The sequence below is a fragment of the Diceros bicornis genome, chromosome 3, assembly GCF_020826845.1.
Source record: "Diceros bicornis minor isolate mBicDic1 chromosome 3, mDicBic1.mat.cur, whole genome shotgun sequence".
Classification (NCBI taxonomy): Eukaryota; Metazoa; Chordata; class Mammalia; order Perissodactyla; family Rhinocerotidae; genus Diceros; species Diceros bicornis.
Genome location: NC_080742.1, coordinates 14,944,117 through 14,959,963, shown reverse-complemented (window position 1 = coordinate 14,959,963; position 15,847 = coordinate 14,944,117). Strand labels below are relative to the sequence as shown.

The following is a 15,847-nucleotide window of genomic DNA, read 5'->3' as shown; positions in this document are numbered from 1 at the left end:
ATGTTGGGAAACAAAACAAGTCTCAGTAAATTTAAGAAGATTGAAATCATATCAAGCATCTTTTCTGACCACAGTGGTATGAAACTAGAAATCAACTACAAGAAAAAAGCTGGAAAAGTCACAAATATATGGAGAATAAACAACATGCTACTGAACATCTATTGGATCAATGAAGAAATCAAAGGAGAAATCAAAAAACACCTGGAGACAAATGAAAATGAAAACACAACATACCAAAATCTATGGGATGCAGCAAAAGTGGTACTAAGAGGGAAGTTATGGCAATACAGGCCTACCTCAAGAAACAAGAAAAAATCTTAAATAAACAATCTAATACTACACCTAACAGAATTAGAAAAAGAACCAATGAACCCCAAAGTCAGTAGAAGGAAGGAAATAATAAAAATCAGAGCAGAAATAAATGAAATAGAGACTAAAAAGACAGATCAATACAAAAGATCAATGAAACTAAGAGCTGGTTCTATGAAAAGATAAACAAAATTGACAAACCCTTAGCTAGACTCACTAAGAAAAAAAAAGAGAAGGCTCAAATAAGTAAAATCCAAAATGAAAGAGGAGAAATTACAATGGACACCACAGAAATACAAAGGATACTAAGAGACTACTATGAAAATCTATATGCCAACAAATTGGATAACCTAGAAGAAATGGATAAATCCTTAGAATCATACAATCCCCCAAAACTGAATCAAGAAGAAATAGAGAACCTGAATAGACCATTCACTAGTAAAGAGATTGAAACAATAATCAAAAACCTTCCAAAAACAAAAGTCCAGGACCGGATGGCTTCCCTGGTGAATTCTACCAAACATTCAAAGAAGATTTAATCTATCCTTCTCAAACTCTTCCAAAAAAACTGAAAAGGACAGGATGCTTCCTAATTCATTTTACAAGGCCAACATTACCCTGATACCAAAACCAAACAAGGACAACACAAAAAAGGAAAATTACAGGCAAATATCACTGATGAACATAGATGCAAAAATCCTCAACAAATATTAGCAAATCAAATACAACAATACATTAAAAGGATCATACACCTACACATATAGGGATGGAGGGATGGTTCAAAATCTGCAAATCAATCAGTGTCATACACCACATTAACAAAATGAAGAATAAAAATCACATGATCATCTCAATAGATGCAGAGAAAGCATTTGACAAGATTCAATACCCTTTTATGATAAAAACTCTCAATAAAATGGGTACAGAAGGAAAGTACTTCAAAATAATAAGGCCATATATGAGAAACCCCTAGCTAACATCATACTCAACAATGAAAAACTGAAAGCTATCCCTCTAGGAACAGGAACAAGACAAGAAATGTCCATTCTCACCACTCTTATTCAACATAGTATTGGAAGTCTTAGCCAGAGCAATTAGGCAAGAAAAAGAAATAAAAGACATCCAAATTGAAAAGGAAGAAGTAAAACTGTCACTATTTGTGGATCACATGATTTTATATGTAGAAAACCCTAAAGAATCCACCAAAAAACTATTCAGAAATAATTAACGAATACAGTAAAGTTACAGGGTACAAAATCAACAGACAAAAATTAGTTACATTTCTATACACTAACAATGAAATAGCAGAAAGAAAAATCAAGAATACAATCCCATTTATAATTGCAACAAAAAGAATAAAATATCTAGGAATTAACCAAAGAGGTGAAATATCTGTATACTGAAAACTATGACATTGTTGAAAGAAACTGAAGAAGACATAAAGAAATGGAAAGATATTCTGTGCTTATGGATTGGAAGAATTAACATAGTTAAAATGTCCATATTACCTAAAGCAATCTACAGATTCAGTGCAATCCCAATCAGAATTCCAATGACATTTTTCACAAAAATAGAACACAGAATCCTAAAATTATATGGAATAACAAAAGACCCTGAATAGCCAAAGTAATACTGAGAAAAAAGAACAAAGCTGGAGGTATCACAATCCCGGATTTCAAAATATACTACAAAGCTACAAAGCTATAGTAATCAAAATACCATCGTACTGGCAGAAAAACAGACACACAGATCAATGGAACAGAATTGAGAGCCCAGAAATAAACCCACACATCTATGGACAGCTAATTTTTGACAAAGGAGCCAAGAACATATAATGGAGAAAGAAAAGTCTCTTCAATAAATGGTGTTGGGAAAACCAGACAGCTGTGTGCAAAAGAATGAAAGTAGACCATTATCTTACACCACACACAAAAATTAACTCACAATGGATTAAAGACTTAAATGTAAGATCTGAAACCATAAAAATTCTAGAAGAAAACATAGGTAGTATGCTCTTCAACATCCATCTTAGCAGTATCTTTTTGAATATGTCTGCTCAGGCAAGGGAAACAAAAGAAAAATTTTAACAAATGGGACTACATCAAACCAAAAAGCTTCTGCACAGCAAAGGAAATCATCAACAAAACAAAAATATAGCCTACCAATTGGGAGAAGATATTTGCAAATCATACATCTGATAAGGGGTTAATCTCCAAAATATATAAAGAACTCATACAATTCAACAACAAAAAAACAAACAACCTAATTAAAAAATGGGCAAAGGATCTGAACAGACATTTTACCAAAGAAGACATACAGATGGCAAACAGGCACAAGAAAAGATATTCAACATCACTAATTATTAGGGAAATGCAAATCAAAACTACAATGAGATATTACCTCATGCCCATCAGAATGGCTATTATTAAAAAGACAAGAAATAACAAGTGTTGGAGAGGATGTGGAGAAAAGGGAACCCTCATACACTGCTGGTGAGAAGGTAAACTGCTGCAGCCACTATGGAAAACAGTACGGAAATTCCTTGAAAAATTAAGACTAGAACTACCATATGATCCAGCTATTCCACTTCTGGATGTGTATCCAAAGAACAGGAAAACACTAAGTCAAAAGGATATTTGCACCCCTCTGTTCATCGCAGCATTATTCACAATAGCCAAGAATTGGAAACAACCTAAGTGGCCATAAATGGATGAATGGATAAAGAAGATGTGGTATATATATACAATGGAATACTACTCAGCTATAAAAAAGATGAAATCTTGCCTTTTGTGACAACATAGATGGACCCTGAAGGTATTATGCTAAGCACAATAAGTCAGACAGAGAAAGACAATTACTGTATGATTTTATTCATATGTGGAAGATAAATAAACAAACACATAGATATGGAGAACAGATTGGTGGTTACCCAAGGGGAAGAGGTTGGGGGGAGGGCAAAAGAGGCAAAGGGGCACATGTGTGGTGAAAACGATGCAGTCTATACAGAAGTTGAAATATAATGATGTACACCTGAAATTTGTATAATGTTATAAACCAATGTTACCTCAATAAAAAAATAATAATTTTTAAAAATTATATCACCAAAATAAATTGAGAAATGCAGAAAAAACAAAAAGTTTAGGGCAGTCTGCTTGTCTTATTCCTGTTTTTACAATCAAACCTAGATTTGCTGCCTTAAATGTAGTAGAAACTAGATAAATATGTATAAAAGAAAGAAGAAAAGAATGAATAAATGAATGCAATTTCTCAATGTTTGTGAAAAATAATTTAGAATAACTGGAGAAAAATCAATACATGAATCCCTATTAAGTCTTTTTGTATATCAACAAGGAATTATATAAAATATTAACACCATGCTTTAATTCCTTTACACAGACCCACAACAGTTCTGGCCAGTTTCCTGTCTGTTCCAAACTATAATAGCACAAAAGCACAAATATTCAAGCAAAATCTTAAGCTATGAATGTTAACATGCACAAGTATATAGATAGATGAACAATTTTGTTTTACAAAAATTGATAGATACTTCTCTATCGTCATAATACTCGGTTCATCTGTGAAGTCTGAGCTTTCTGACAGTCGTCTTCTTTTTCAAACACCACCTCCCTCGGTTCCCATGACACACTCTGAACTCTTCCTCACCTACTTCTCTGGATGTTCATTTTCAGTGTCTTTTGTGGATTCATCTTCCAAATTCCCCCAATAAGTACTGGTGTTTCCTGGAGCTTTGAACTTGACCTTTTTCTCCTTCTGTCTCTCATCCATGGTTTCAACCACTTCAACCATCTCTAGATCTAGTCCAGATCTCTCTCCTGACCTCCAGATCTTGTTTACTGATTGATAATTAGACACCTGAATGTGCCATAAGCACCTCAAACTCAGCACTGTTACTTTCAGAGGACTAGTATTCAAATTGGAAACCACAAAGTTTCAATGGGTTCTTCCTACTCGCTCTTTCTGCGAGCTTCAGTGAGGAATCTGGTTAAAGGTGAACGGCTCATGATGGATTTTTCTTTGATTTATGTACATTGCTCCTTCCTGTGCATTTTACAACTTCTATGACCCTTTATACAATTTAAGATATTTGATATTTGAATATAGGCTATTAGAAAACATATTCTATGAAATAAGATGGAATGGGGTACCCAAGAGTCTAGGATGACTGGGAACTCTGACGTAATTATTGAGGATTTAGATCATGGAAAATCTAAAAAGAACAAAAGGTCCCTGACAGTCAGCAAACATAAAAAGCCTTCTTTCTTGCTGCTTTTTTTTTTTGCTGAGGAAGACTGGCCCTGAGCTAACATCTGTGACCATCTTCCTCCACTTTATGTGGGACGCCGCCACAGCATGGACTAACACGCGGTGCATCGGTGCGCGCCCGGGATCCAAACCTGGGCCACCAGCAGTGGAGCACGCGCACTTAACTGCTATGCCACGGGGCCGGCCCCCTCTTGCTGCTTTTTTTGAAGATAAAATGGGGTGTAAGTTGTTGCAATAGAAGGGATAGAATTGTTGGGCAGGGGTGGTTGAAAATCCTTGCATAAATTTTCTGCTTTCAATAATGCTTGAATTGGAATGTACCTAATTTCTGTGATTTTTTGCCAGACATACTGAGGAACAAAACAAAACAAAAATGAAAATTCCAAAAGTCAAATAGGTGTCTGTCTTCTTTTTGTCACCCAGGACCAAAGGGGCCCATAGTGTAGAGAGATGTCTGCTGGTACTAGAATTAAATGTATCTAAAACGGAATCAGCATCTTGTCTCCAAGTCCTAATCCCTCTCTTAGGTTCTTTTCCTGGTTAATGGTACCACCATGTCCACAATTTACCAAATACAAACTTGGGCATTATCTATGTCTTCTCCTCTCCCCATATCCAGCTGATCAATCACCAAGCCCTACCTATATATCTCCTAAATATCTCTCGTACGTGTCCCTCTGCCACCACTATCAAAGCTTCATTATTTTTAGTTGTCATTGCAATAGCTCACCCTTTCTTAAACAGGTCTTTCTTACTGTTATGTTTCTGTACACAAATCTGTATGAAGCCTTCTACTCAGAGTTCTTCAGTGGCTCCCATTGCATATAGCATATAGTCTGAATTGCTTTGCGGGGCACTCAAGGCCATTCACATTCTGCCCTCCACCTCTTTCTCCAGCCTTATCTCCTGCCATATCCCCTATCTTCTCAGACCATGCTCTGACAATACAAAGTCACCTCTGGATCCCCCAACACATAACGCTCTCTCATCTCTCCATGTCTTCCCACTGGCTTCTTCCCTCACTGAGAATGTCCGTCTCTCCTGTACCTCACAAACACTAACTGAAGCTTTCAGCTGCACCTCAGAACTGAAAAGCCTCACCTGACTCCTCCATAGAGACATTAGCACTCACTTTCCAATGCATCCATGCTGCCAAGATGCAGTGCACATGTCTCCATCACAGAAAATGCACCTCATTATGTCATAATTTGAATAAATCATTGCTAAGATGTATGGAGTGCTTACCATGTGCCAAGCACTGTGTTAAGCAGTTCACATTCATTATCTTATTTAATCCTCACTGTTTTAAAGAAAGGGAAATGAAGGCACAGAGAGGTTAAGTAACTTGCCCAAGGTCTCATAGTGTGGTGGCACTAGCCGGGATGCGAACCCACACTCCGTATTCATGCCTCTAGTAACTTTTTAGCTATGTAGTATTGTTACTCTTGTTGTGTTTTGCCACTAGACTGTACCTTGAGACCAGGACTATGTCTGTAAATTTAGCACTCCCACAACCTAGCATAGTGTTTGACACATAGTTGACAATGAATCAATATTCGTTAATGAATGAGTAGTCTATTTATAAAATTTATCTGTTCTCATGGACCCAGTTCTCTCTTATCTTGCTGGCACACTCTCAGAATTCTTGGATGGAATCTATTTTTCTTTGTGTAAATCAGTGTTTACATTTTGTATGTTTCTTTCTGAAAGATTTGCTCTGTTTGGTGCTGCCTACCACATTCTTTTAGGAATAAAGAACAAAACTTATACTTGGAAATATGTTTTATCTCAATTAAGACATCCTTTTTCTAAAATCACTGATAATCTATCTTGTACAATGTCCTTGAAAATGTATCTTAACCTCACAAGTCATCTTCCCTTTTATACTTTGGTTAGCAATTACAATTTTATAAAAATAATTTATCTTTTATTCTCAATTATTTTTATTTCTACTTAATTGTTAGTATGAATTTTGGAATCATTTCTTTTTAAAATGTGTCAACCTCTCTGACCTAATTTACTGAGCTACAAATCTAAGGAAAGCAGGCTTCGGTCAACACACAGAAATAGATCCTCCATATTTTTACGGAGGGAAGGGAAAACAGCATCTCTGTTACCTGGAAATAAAGCAACTTGCCTTGAGACTGCTTGCCTCCTACCTGGTGGAGGTTGAGAGGAGGGTTATGCTATCAAAGATTCTCCTTGAGGGAAGTGACAAGCTCAAGTTGGTCACTTCTTTTTGCACTGTTTTTAGTAGGCATTTTGCTGGAAACAGGAGATAATTGACCATAATCCCTGTGAGGAAAACCACTATCACTAGTGATGGGATCAGCAGATTCATATAAGGCCACTGGCTGGGGAGAAGGGCCTGGAAAGGACTAAGAAGAGGTCCAGCTCTATATGAGAAACTACAGTAGGGTGGACTTTTTATTATGTGCTTTTTGAAAACCTAAGGCAAATCCATTTGTCTCTGAGTTACCCTGCTTCCTTTTAACTCCCATTCTTTGTGTTTCTTGAATCCCAAGTGGTTTCCTGCTTTAGAGGTTTTGCTTCACTGAACTTCAGGCTTTATTCATGTGTGTGTTCCATGCAGATGGGTGGTCTCTTGAAAGTGTATCATCAGATTAAGACATGCAGCTGTAAACACTCCCACTCTGGCTCAGAGAATAGCTGAGAAAATGTTGGATTCAAAGAAGGCTTAAGTGTTTGGTTGAGGGGAAGGAAATGGTAGCAGATCCATTCATTCACTCACTCACTGACTCAGTGATCAGATATTTTAGGTGCCTTTTATGTACTAGGCATTATGCTGGGCATCCCAAAGATGGGATGATCCAGGCTTTGCCCTCAAGAAGCTTACATTGCTGTAGGGAGACAGGCATGGAACAAATATTAAAATATAAAGAAATGATTGCTTTAGTGGAGGCATTATAAAGTATAGTGGAAACACAAGACAGGGAGATCCTAAGACTGCCCAGGAATTCTAGGAGAGCTTCACAGAGCTGAAACTTGAGGGATAAGCAAGAATTTACTAGGTGGACAAGAGGAGAGGATATCTCAGACAGAGGGAATAACTTGCAAAGATGGGAAGGCAAGGAGAGCATGACATGTTTGAGGAGCTATAGCAGAGTAAGTTCTGTTTCTCTGATGCTGAAGATGAAAGGTGGGAGTCAGCTGGAAGTGAGGCTGTAGAGGTAGGCAGGGGCCACCTCAGGAAGAGCTGAGATCCACACTAGATTGTTTAGACTTTATCCTGTAAGCAGTGTGGGGCTCCTGAAGAAATCTGAGCAAGGGAGTGATAGGCTCAGATTTGCATGCTGGAAGATCACACTGCAGCAGAGTGGAGAACAGATTTGAGGACAGTAATACTTAAGGCCGGAGAGAAATAGTAAGGAGAAATAGTGCTGGAACTAAGACAGTGGCAGCAGCGATGGAAAGGAGACAGGGGGACATTTATAAGAGATATTTAGACCACACCAGTGATTGTTAAAGTTCTCACATTGTCTTCTTTCTATTTTAGTATATTATCTTGTCATGGATTTTTTTTTCTTTGGCTAGAAATATCAAATTAAATGAACTTATATATGATTAAAATTAACATGGAAACCACACGCCACTATTCAATTAGGATTTTTTTTTTGGCAGTTCAATTTGAAAATAATTTGTGTGCTACCAATAATTTAAGAGCCATTATTACTGTGAGGCCATCTAAATAGATAACACTCCTCTAGGGAACTATGCTGTAATGTGGCAGAGATAGATACAGTATGTTAAGAACTAAAGAACGCTTACTTATTTAGAAAAACACCTTGAGACATTAATGTCACCATGTAATTTATGTTTTCTTAAAGAAAGAATGGATCAATAAAATAAAATCCATTAATATTGCCTTGAAATAATCTAGATTGGGAAATGTGATTTTCTGATAATTATGGACAGCATGATCAATGTTTATTATAGAAAAAAATTGTGTCAAAAATATCTTAAAAGGCACTATTAGTTCATGCAAGATGCTTTAGCTATTGTTATGATCATCTGTGATTACTTGCTCAGCATCTACCTACCCAGGCACATGAAGAATGGGAGGAGGAGCATCCCAGGCAGAAGGTACAACGTGTGTAATGGTCCTGAGGTAGGAAAGAATTTGGCGTATTTGAGGAGCTAAATGAAGGCAGTGGTGCTAGAGGAAGGGGGATGAGAGGAGCAGGGGCGTGAGATGATATCAGAGGGGTAGGCAAGGGTCTGTTTAATTAATGGTAAATGTTCTTTCAAATGTTGGTCTTTCCCTGATTTTATTTCTCTGTTTTATTAGACACTGTTTTTCCCTCAACACCTCACTCATAACTATGCTCACCTGGTTCTCTTACAACCTTTTTCACCTTCTTTCTTTAGTCTCCTTCACGGAATCATCTTCTTCCCACTCCTTTAGTATTGGTGCTGTGTTGTGTTCTTCCTGGGTCCACCTTTTTCCTCGCTCCCAGACACTCTCTCTGAGGATCTTAGCCACATTCGCACCTCCATGCTAATGATTTCCATATCTGAATCTCCTTTCAGGATTTCTCTCCCTTTGGCCTGAATATCCCACAGACTCTAACTCAGTCTGATGAAACTGAAATCGCCTTTCCCTTAAAACCTGTTCCTTTCCTTACATTACCTATCTTTTTTGAGGTGGAACCTCCATCCAACCAAAGCCAGATTTTTGGAATCACTCTTATCCTCCCACCCCTAACCCAGGTCCTCATCTTCCACAACTAATCAATCACCAAGTTCTTTCAGTTTTAATTCCTAAATATACTTGAATATGTTCTTTCACGATAGCCTCTGACACAGTTCAAAAACTCCTCATCTCTTTCTTTACCAAAACACCTCCCACTGGTCTCCCTGCCTCCAGTCTTTCTCCTCTCCAATCTATCCCTCAGAGAACAACCCAAATAATCTATCTAAAAATGAGAGGCTGACTATGACTGTGACTCCCTTCCTAAGAACTACTTTATCATCCATTGGTTCAAGTTCAAGCTCCTTGACATAGCATGAAAATTCCCCCAGTGACATCTCCTTTTCATAGTATATTCTAGTAGTCCTAGGCCACATAAAGTTCGTTGAACAAGCATACATTTGCACGCTCCTGTGTTGGGCAGGCCGAGTTAGGAGATCCTTTCCTTTGCTTCCTTTATCACTATAACTGCCACACTATATTTAAATTACCCACACTTACCCTTCCCAATTGGGCTGCAGAGAACAGGTCATATTCACATTTGGTAACCCTAGAGCTCCACATTTGTTCCTTCATTCAATGAGTATTTATCAAGTGTCTACTACTCCCCAGGGTTCTGGGAAAACTGCAGTGAACAAAACAAAGTCTTCATGGCTCTCATATTCTAGTGAGGGGACTCTGGGACATTGCCTACATAACAGGCACACAAGATCTAGTATTCATAATGAAAAATTTTGAAAATCAGGCAAATGAAAGAGGATTCTTAAACCACTGTCTAAGCATACCATTGGGAACATTGCTCTGACTCATTTTTTCTTTAAACAACAAATATGGCAGTGAGTAATGCAACTTAAGCAACAGATTGAACTGCCCTAACTGTGGATCCTGTGGTCTCTAGTAAATGGTAATTCTCCCAACTGGGGGAAAACATTTTCCCTTATAGATGGAGATATAACCTCATATTCAAACAATCCTCTAGGGTAGGAAGGGAATGAATAACATCCTATTTAATTAGATGTTAGGAAAAAGCTGTAGAAGATTAAAGATTTTTAAAGATACCTTAAGATACCATCACATTCGTAAGCCAAATCCCTCACTTACAAACCGTGTCTTTTTTACATTAGAAGAGGAAAATTGACATATTTCCTCTTTTCCTAAAATGTGCTTATTAGATAACTTCTTAAATCACTTTTACTCAGGGATGATATAATGCATTAGTCACTATTCTCTACAAAAGGACTGAGGATGATAAAATTATTATAAGAAATGTATACAGTTTGAAATAAGTGTGTTCTCGTCACTTCCCCCATTTAAATTACCTCTCTCAATTAAACATCTTTCTAGATTTCTAAATATCTGTATTTTTGCCTTTCCTTTTGAATTTCTGTGATCTTCAGAACGCAATACCCCTTTACCCTCTGCAAACCGAAAAAAGCTCTTCTACCTCTGAGGAGTGAATTTCAATGATTTCCTTGCTTGTTTCCTGAGCTCTTCACATCTCTATAAAGCTGTCTGGCAGGTAACTCAGACTAAAACATGCCCATTTTCCCAACCTGCAGCAAACCTGCTCCTCCCACTATGGAAGGGACACAGCTCAGTAAACGGCACTGCCATTTATACAGATGCTCAAGCCAAAAATCTGGCATCATCTTTGATTCCCTCCCTCTCTTCCTAACCTCATACTCAGTCTGTTTCTATCTCCTGTTGATTCTTCCTCCTAAATGTCTCAAATCTGCTCTCTTTGCTTCAGCCCTACTACCATCTCCCTGGCTCTAGCCCTAGTGAAGACCCTCATAACTTTTCACCTGGATCGCTGCTTTATAATCGGTCACTAGTTCATCTGTTATTCCCATGTCTATCTAGCAAATGAAGTGATCTTTTTAAAATGTCAATCTGACCATGTTACTGTCTAATTGACAATACTGAATGTCCTTCCATTGTCAAAAGGGCAGAGAACAAATTCCTCAATGTGGCCTCTGGGCCCTTCACGACCTGGCCCCTGCCTACCTCTCAAACATCATCTCTCACTACTCTCCTCACAATCAAGCCATACTCAACTGTGCAGATTTCCTTGATGCCACCATACTTTTAAACCTCTGTATCTTTGTTCAGCCTGTTTCTTTGGCTCACCACATACCCCTTCTCCCTCTCTTAGAAAAGAAGGTCTTCCCTGACCCTCTGAGCCAAGCTAAGTTTCCCTTCTTCTAGTTTCCCATAGGAGGAAGGGCCATGTCTGTTTTGTTCATTCCAGCATCCCTACCACCGATCACAAGGTAGTCAGAATAAATATTTCTTAACTAAATTAGTGTGATTCTAAGTGAAAACTCATTATTGAAAAGAATTGAGGGTGAATACAATTATTAGAAAATATAAGAAACTTTTTTTTCGAAATGCACAACTGGTCACATTTGATCTCTGGTGAATATCTGTAACATTCCCAGGTTTAAGTCCTGAATGTTAAGTCTAGAGTCAAATTTGCACTTCACCAGACCTACAATCCTGGCTGGTGTTTAGCTGCCCAAGTTGCCATCTGGACTGACTCATTTTAATTTGACTGCGTGAGATTAGCTTCCACAGCTGTTGTAATACTGTTGTCAATCATTTGCCTTTTAAATTAGAGTTTAACTGATCTGGAACAAAGAAAACAACAACCTTTAGAAGATTTATTTTTCAATCTTTTAGCAGACAACAACTAGCATTCTTCTCCATAGATCTCCATTTACAGCTCTCTCAGATTGTGTATATTCTTTACAAGAAAATAAAAACAGTGAGTGGGACTTGAGGCTATATTCCTAAGTTTTAACTTGTCCACAATAGATAAAATTTTAATGTATGGTCTTTGAAAATAAAAACTGAGTTTTCCCCAAATGCTAAAAACTAGGATAAAGCATTTAAGCCTCACTCCATTCGTTCAACAAATGTTCACCAGACACTTCAGGCTTGTGATGAGTGCTGTGGTAGAATTATATTTTGATGTATTTTATAATGTGCTTTGAGCCTCTGCTTCTTGTTACCCTGTGACCCTTCAGACAACAGCTGGGCATTCTACTTGTATGTGTCAGAGAAGGGTTTTTACAAAAGAACACAGGAGGAAAAAAAAATCCTAGGCCTTTAAGCTTCAAATCCTAAACCCTGAAAGACTTGGGGCATAACATTTTTAAAAACCATGTAATCAGTTGGAATTTTTTTCTACCCCCAGATTAGATAAAGAATCTATGCAAAGAGAAAAGAAGAGGAGCAAAGAAAAGAAGAGGGGAGAGGATTAGAGGGGGAAGGAGAAGAGAAGGGAGAGAGGAGAGGAAGGGAGAGGAAAGGAGGGGAGGGGGAAATAGGAGGGGAAGGGAGAGCCAGAGGGAGGTAAAAGGAGATTCCAGGCAATCCCCCAGGCAAGGCCCTGTCCTAGACCTCCCTGGACTCTATTCAGCCACAGAGAAAGTTGGAACCTCCTGACAGATTTGGGAATCTAAGAGTAAATGGGAACCCATCCCACCTTTCCCTGGTATGGTTGTGAAAAGCAAAAAGGCATCAGAGTTTTCCTGTGCTCATCATTGTATCAGCTAAGATCTAATGAGGAAAACAGGAACAACTCTATAACTGAGAAAATTTAATTGTGACAGGGAGTTGGCTACATAGGTGGTAGAGAAACTGAGAAGCCAAGTGGGATAATGACACAATCCAGAGATTAGCAGGAGCAGGAAGCCACTACTACCCCTGCTGGAAGGACAATGGGAAGAGATGGTATTATTGGAGCCCAGGGGCCAAGGTCGCCCAAGGAAGCTGGAACCACAGCAGGCCTGAGTAGGGGGATAGATCACAAAGGAAATGCAGATGATGATGATGATGCAAAGAAAGGTGGAGGAAAACCCTGGCCTCTCCCTTCTTCTGACCCCCCAATTGCTCATAAACGCCTGACAAGCACCAAACCCAACTGGAATCTAGCTGACATGAGTCAGCCACTCTGTAGCAGAGTGAGAGAAGGGTGAGGCGTGAGTCCGAGGGCAACTACACCCAGATGTGAGGGCAGGAAAATGTCTGTAGGAGATGTGTAGGACTATGGATCTAAGACAGTCTCACAGAGTCCCCATGCCCCCGTATGACCTAGAGGGGGCCATACCAAGGCACAAATGACAAGGTAGCCTGAAGACTTAAAGGGACCTTGGAGCTGGGACAAGGAAGACACATTAGGGATCTACCTGGATAGGAAACCAAAATTCAAATAGGCCCTCAGATGTCTCAGTGGATTCCAGGCTGGACAGCAGACAACATTAAGACCAGAGTTGACTCTACCATAATGAGTTGACTCTACCATAATGAGTTGACTACATGTAACTGCCCCCAACCCCACTCTCATACCACACTTAGATGACAGTTCAAGGAAGAGAAGAGGAAACCATCTAGCAGAATGGAGGCTGAATCTAAATTCACTCTTAGATAAAGAAAGAAAGAAACTAGACTGATGAACAGACACAGTCCTTCATCTAAAAGAGCCCACTGAATGTTTGAGAAGGATGGACACATAATACAGATATTAGTAATGCAGTGAGAAACAGAGAGAAACAGGTCATATTAAAGGATGCGCTGGGGCTGGAGATGTACATACACAAGTTCCGGTACTTGCCTATAAGGTGAGGCTTCTCAGAGAAGGCCTCACAGAGAGGTGATATTTGACAAGCTTGAGGGATGATTAGGGATTTAGCAAGCAGATGGGGGAGAGATCCTTACCTCTGTTGTCTTCCTCTATCCCTCCTAACACACTGATTTTCAAGAGAAGCCAGGACATTCCTTATATAATACATTCCCTTAAAGTCTTTCAGAAACATGGCAAATCTCTCAGAGTTTATCTTCCTTTTCATTAGTAAATGGGGCAGTGCTGGAGTGATAGGATGGGTGTGACCTGAGTTTCAACTCTGATGAGCAGCATCAGCAGATTGCAGGAAAAGAGTTCCTTAAAATGTAAGGCCATTGATAAGGCCATTTTTAGACTTCAGTTTTGAAGTTCAGTTTGAACCAAAGACTGAGATCTCAAGGCACTCAAGGAATCTTATAGAATGTGCACTCCACAAGAAAAATGTACATAAGCCATCTAAAATATATTATCTCCACATTGACCAAACTCCTGTAATGAAACACATTTCAGATCTATCATATCAAGACCTTTCCTCAGAATACCGTATTTTGCCATTTTTTAAACAGAGAAACAAGACCATTGATTTACATATAACCGCATCTATCATTATTCCAGAAACAATATTCCTAAACTTGCCTTGTGTAATCTAATAATTTAAGAAATAAAAATAATTGTTCTCTCCTTTCTTTACAAATGGAAAATGATTATATTACAGGAAACAATAAAAGTCATTGAACGGTTTTAAACATTTTTTTTTTTTTACCTCATCAGAGATGTCTGTTCCGGAGAGATCTAGTGATACCAAGGAAAAGATGTTTACAATATATGCAATTCCTAGGTCAGTCAAATGTTCACAATTTCATAAACTCAAGTAGTTGCCAGAGGTAGGGAGTCAGGGGTAGGCAAAATGAGTGAAGGGAGTCAAAATGTACAAACCTCCAGTTATAAAATAAGTTCATGGGGATATAATGTATAGCATGGTGACTATAGTTAATAATACAGGCATACCTCACACATATATGTGGGTATATATGTGTGTATGTATGTAGATATATGTGTATGTATGTATATATAAATTTATATTATAATCCAGGAGTCATCAAAACTCAATAGAAAACGATTTTCAGATAATGGTCCACATTAATTGGTTAATGCAGTTAGTCCCAAACCTGGTTGTGTGTCAAAAGCATCCATGTTGTTTTCTAAAAAATACACAAGCTGGGGTTCTATCCTGAAACATTCAGATTCAAGAGCTCTGGGGTTGGGCTTGGGCAGATGTAGTTTTATTCAGCTCCTCAGGTGATTCTGACACCCTGCAAATTTTCCTTTTAAATCATATATATATTTTTAATTTACCTTTTTTTTACTGATTCCTAATTTAATTGCGTTGTAGTGAGAGAATATAATATAATACCAATAGTTTGAAAGTTGTGGGAACTTGCTTTAAAATTTTTCACACAGTCCATTTTTTAAAAGATTGATGTGTGGTTGAGAAAAATGTATATTCTTTGACTCTCAAACTTACTCTCTTATAGATGAATTTTTAAAATCTAATCTGATACTCTGATATTAAACCTTCTCTATCATTTCACCCTATGTTATACCCTCATATTTTTCATCTTTTTTTTAACTCTCCTGTCATTTCCTCAGTTATCTTCCAATTCTGTACTTCTCTCTTCAGTGAGTTCTAATCTGCTGATTAGAAATCCATTGAGTTCCTTCATTACAAAAACTATTGTATTTTTTATTCTAAAAATTAGTTTTTTTCAAATAAATCTAGTTATTTTTATCATATTTTGTTGCCTGCTCATATTTCTTTTATTTTTCTTTTTGAGGAAGAGTGGCCGTGAGCTAACACCTGTTGCCAATCTTCCTCTTTTTTTTTTTTTTTTCTCCGTAAAGCCCCCAGTGCATAG

The 15,847-nt window shown here is 38.0% G+C and overlaps 2 protein-coding genes across 2 annotated transcripts in view; one reads left to right on the top strand and one right to left on the bottom strand.

Moving 5' to 3' along the window:
• The window catches only part of FBXL13 (F-box and leucine rich repeat protein 13), a 200,511-nt gene that overhangs the window by 39,386 nt on the left and 145,278 nt on the right, over positions 1-15,847 (bottom strand). The window contains 1 exon segment of the mRNA XM_058570378.1: positions 14,695-14,806. Coding sequence (XP_058426361.1) covers positions 14,695-14,806 — 112 coding nt within the window.
• LRRC17 (leucine rich repeat containing 17) overlaps positions 1-15,847 on the top strand; it is an 86,566-nt gene that overhangs the window by 7,627 nt on the left and 63,092 nt on the right. The window lies entirely within an intron of this gene.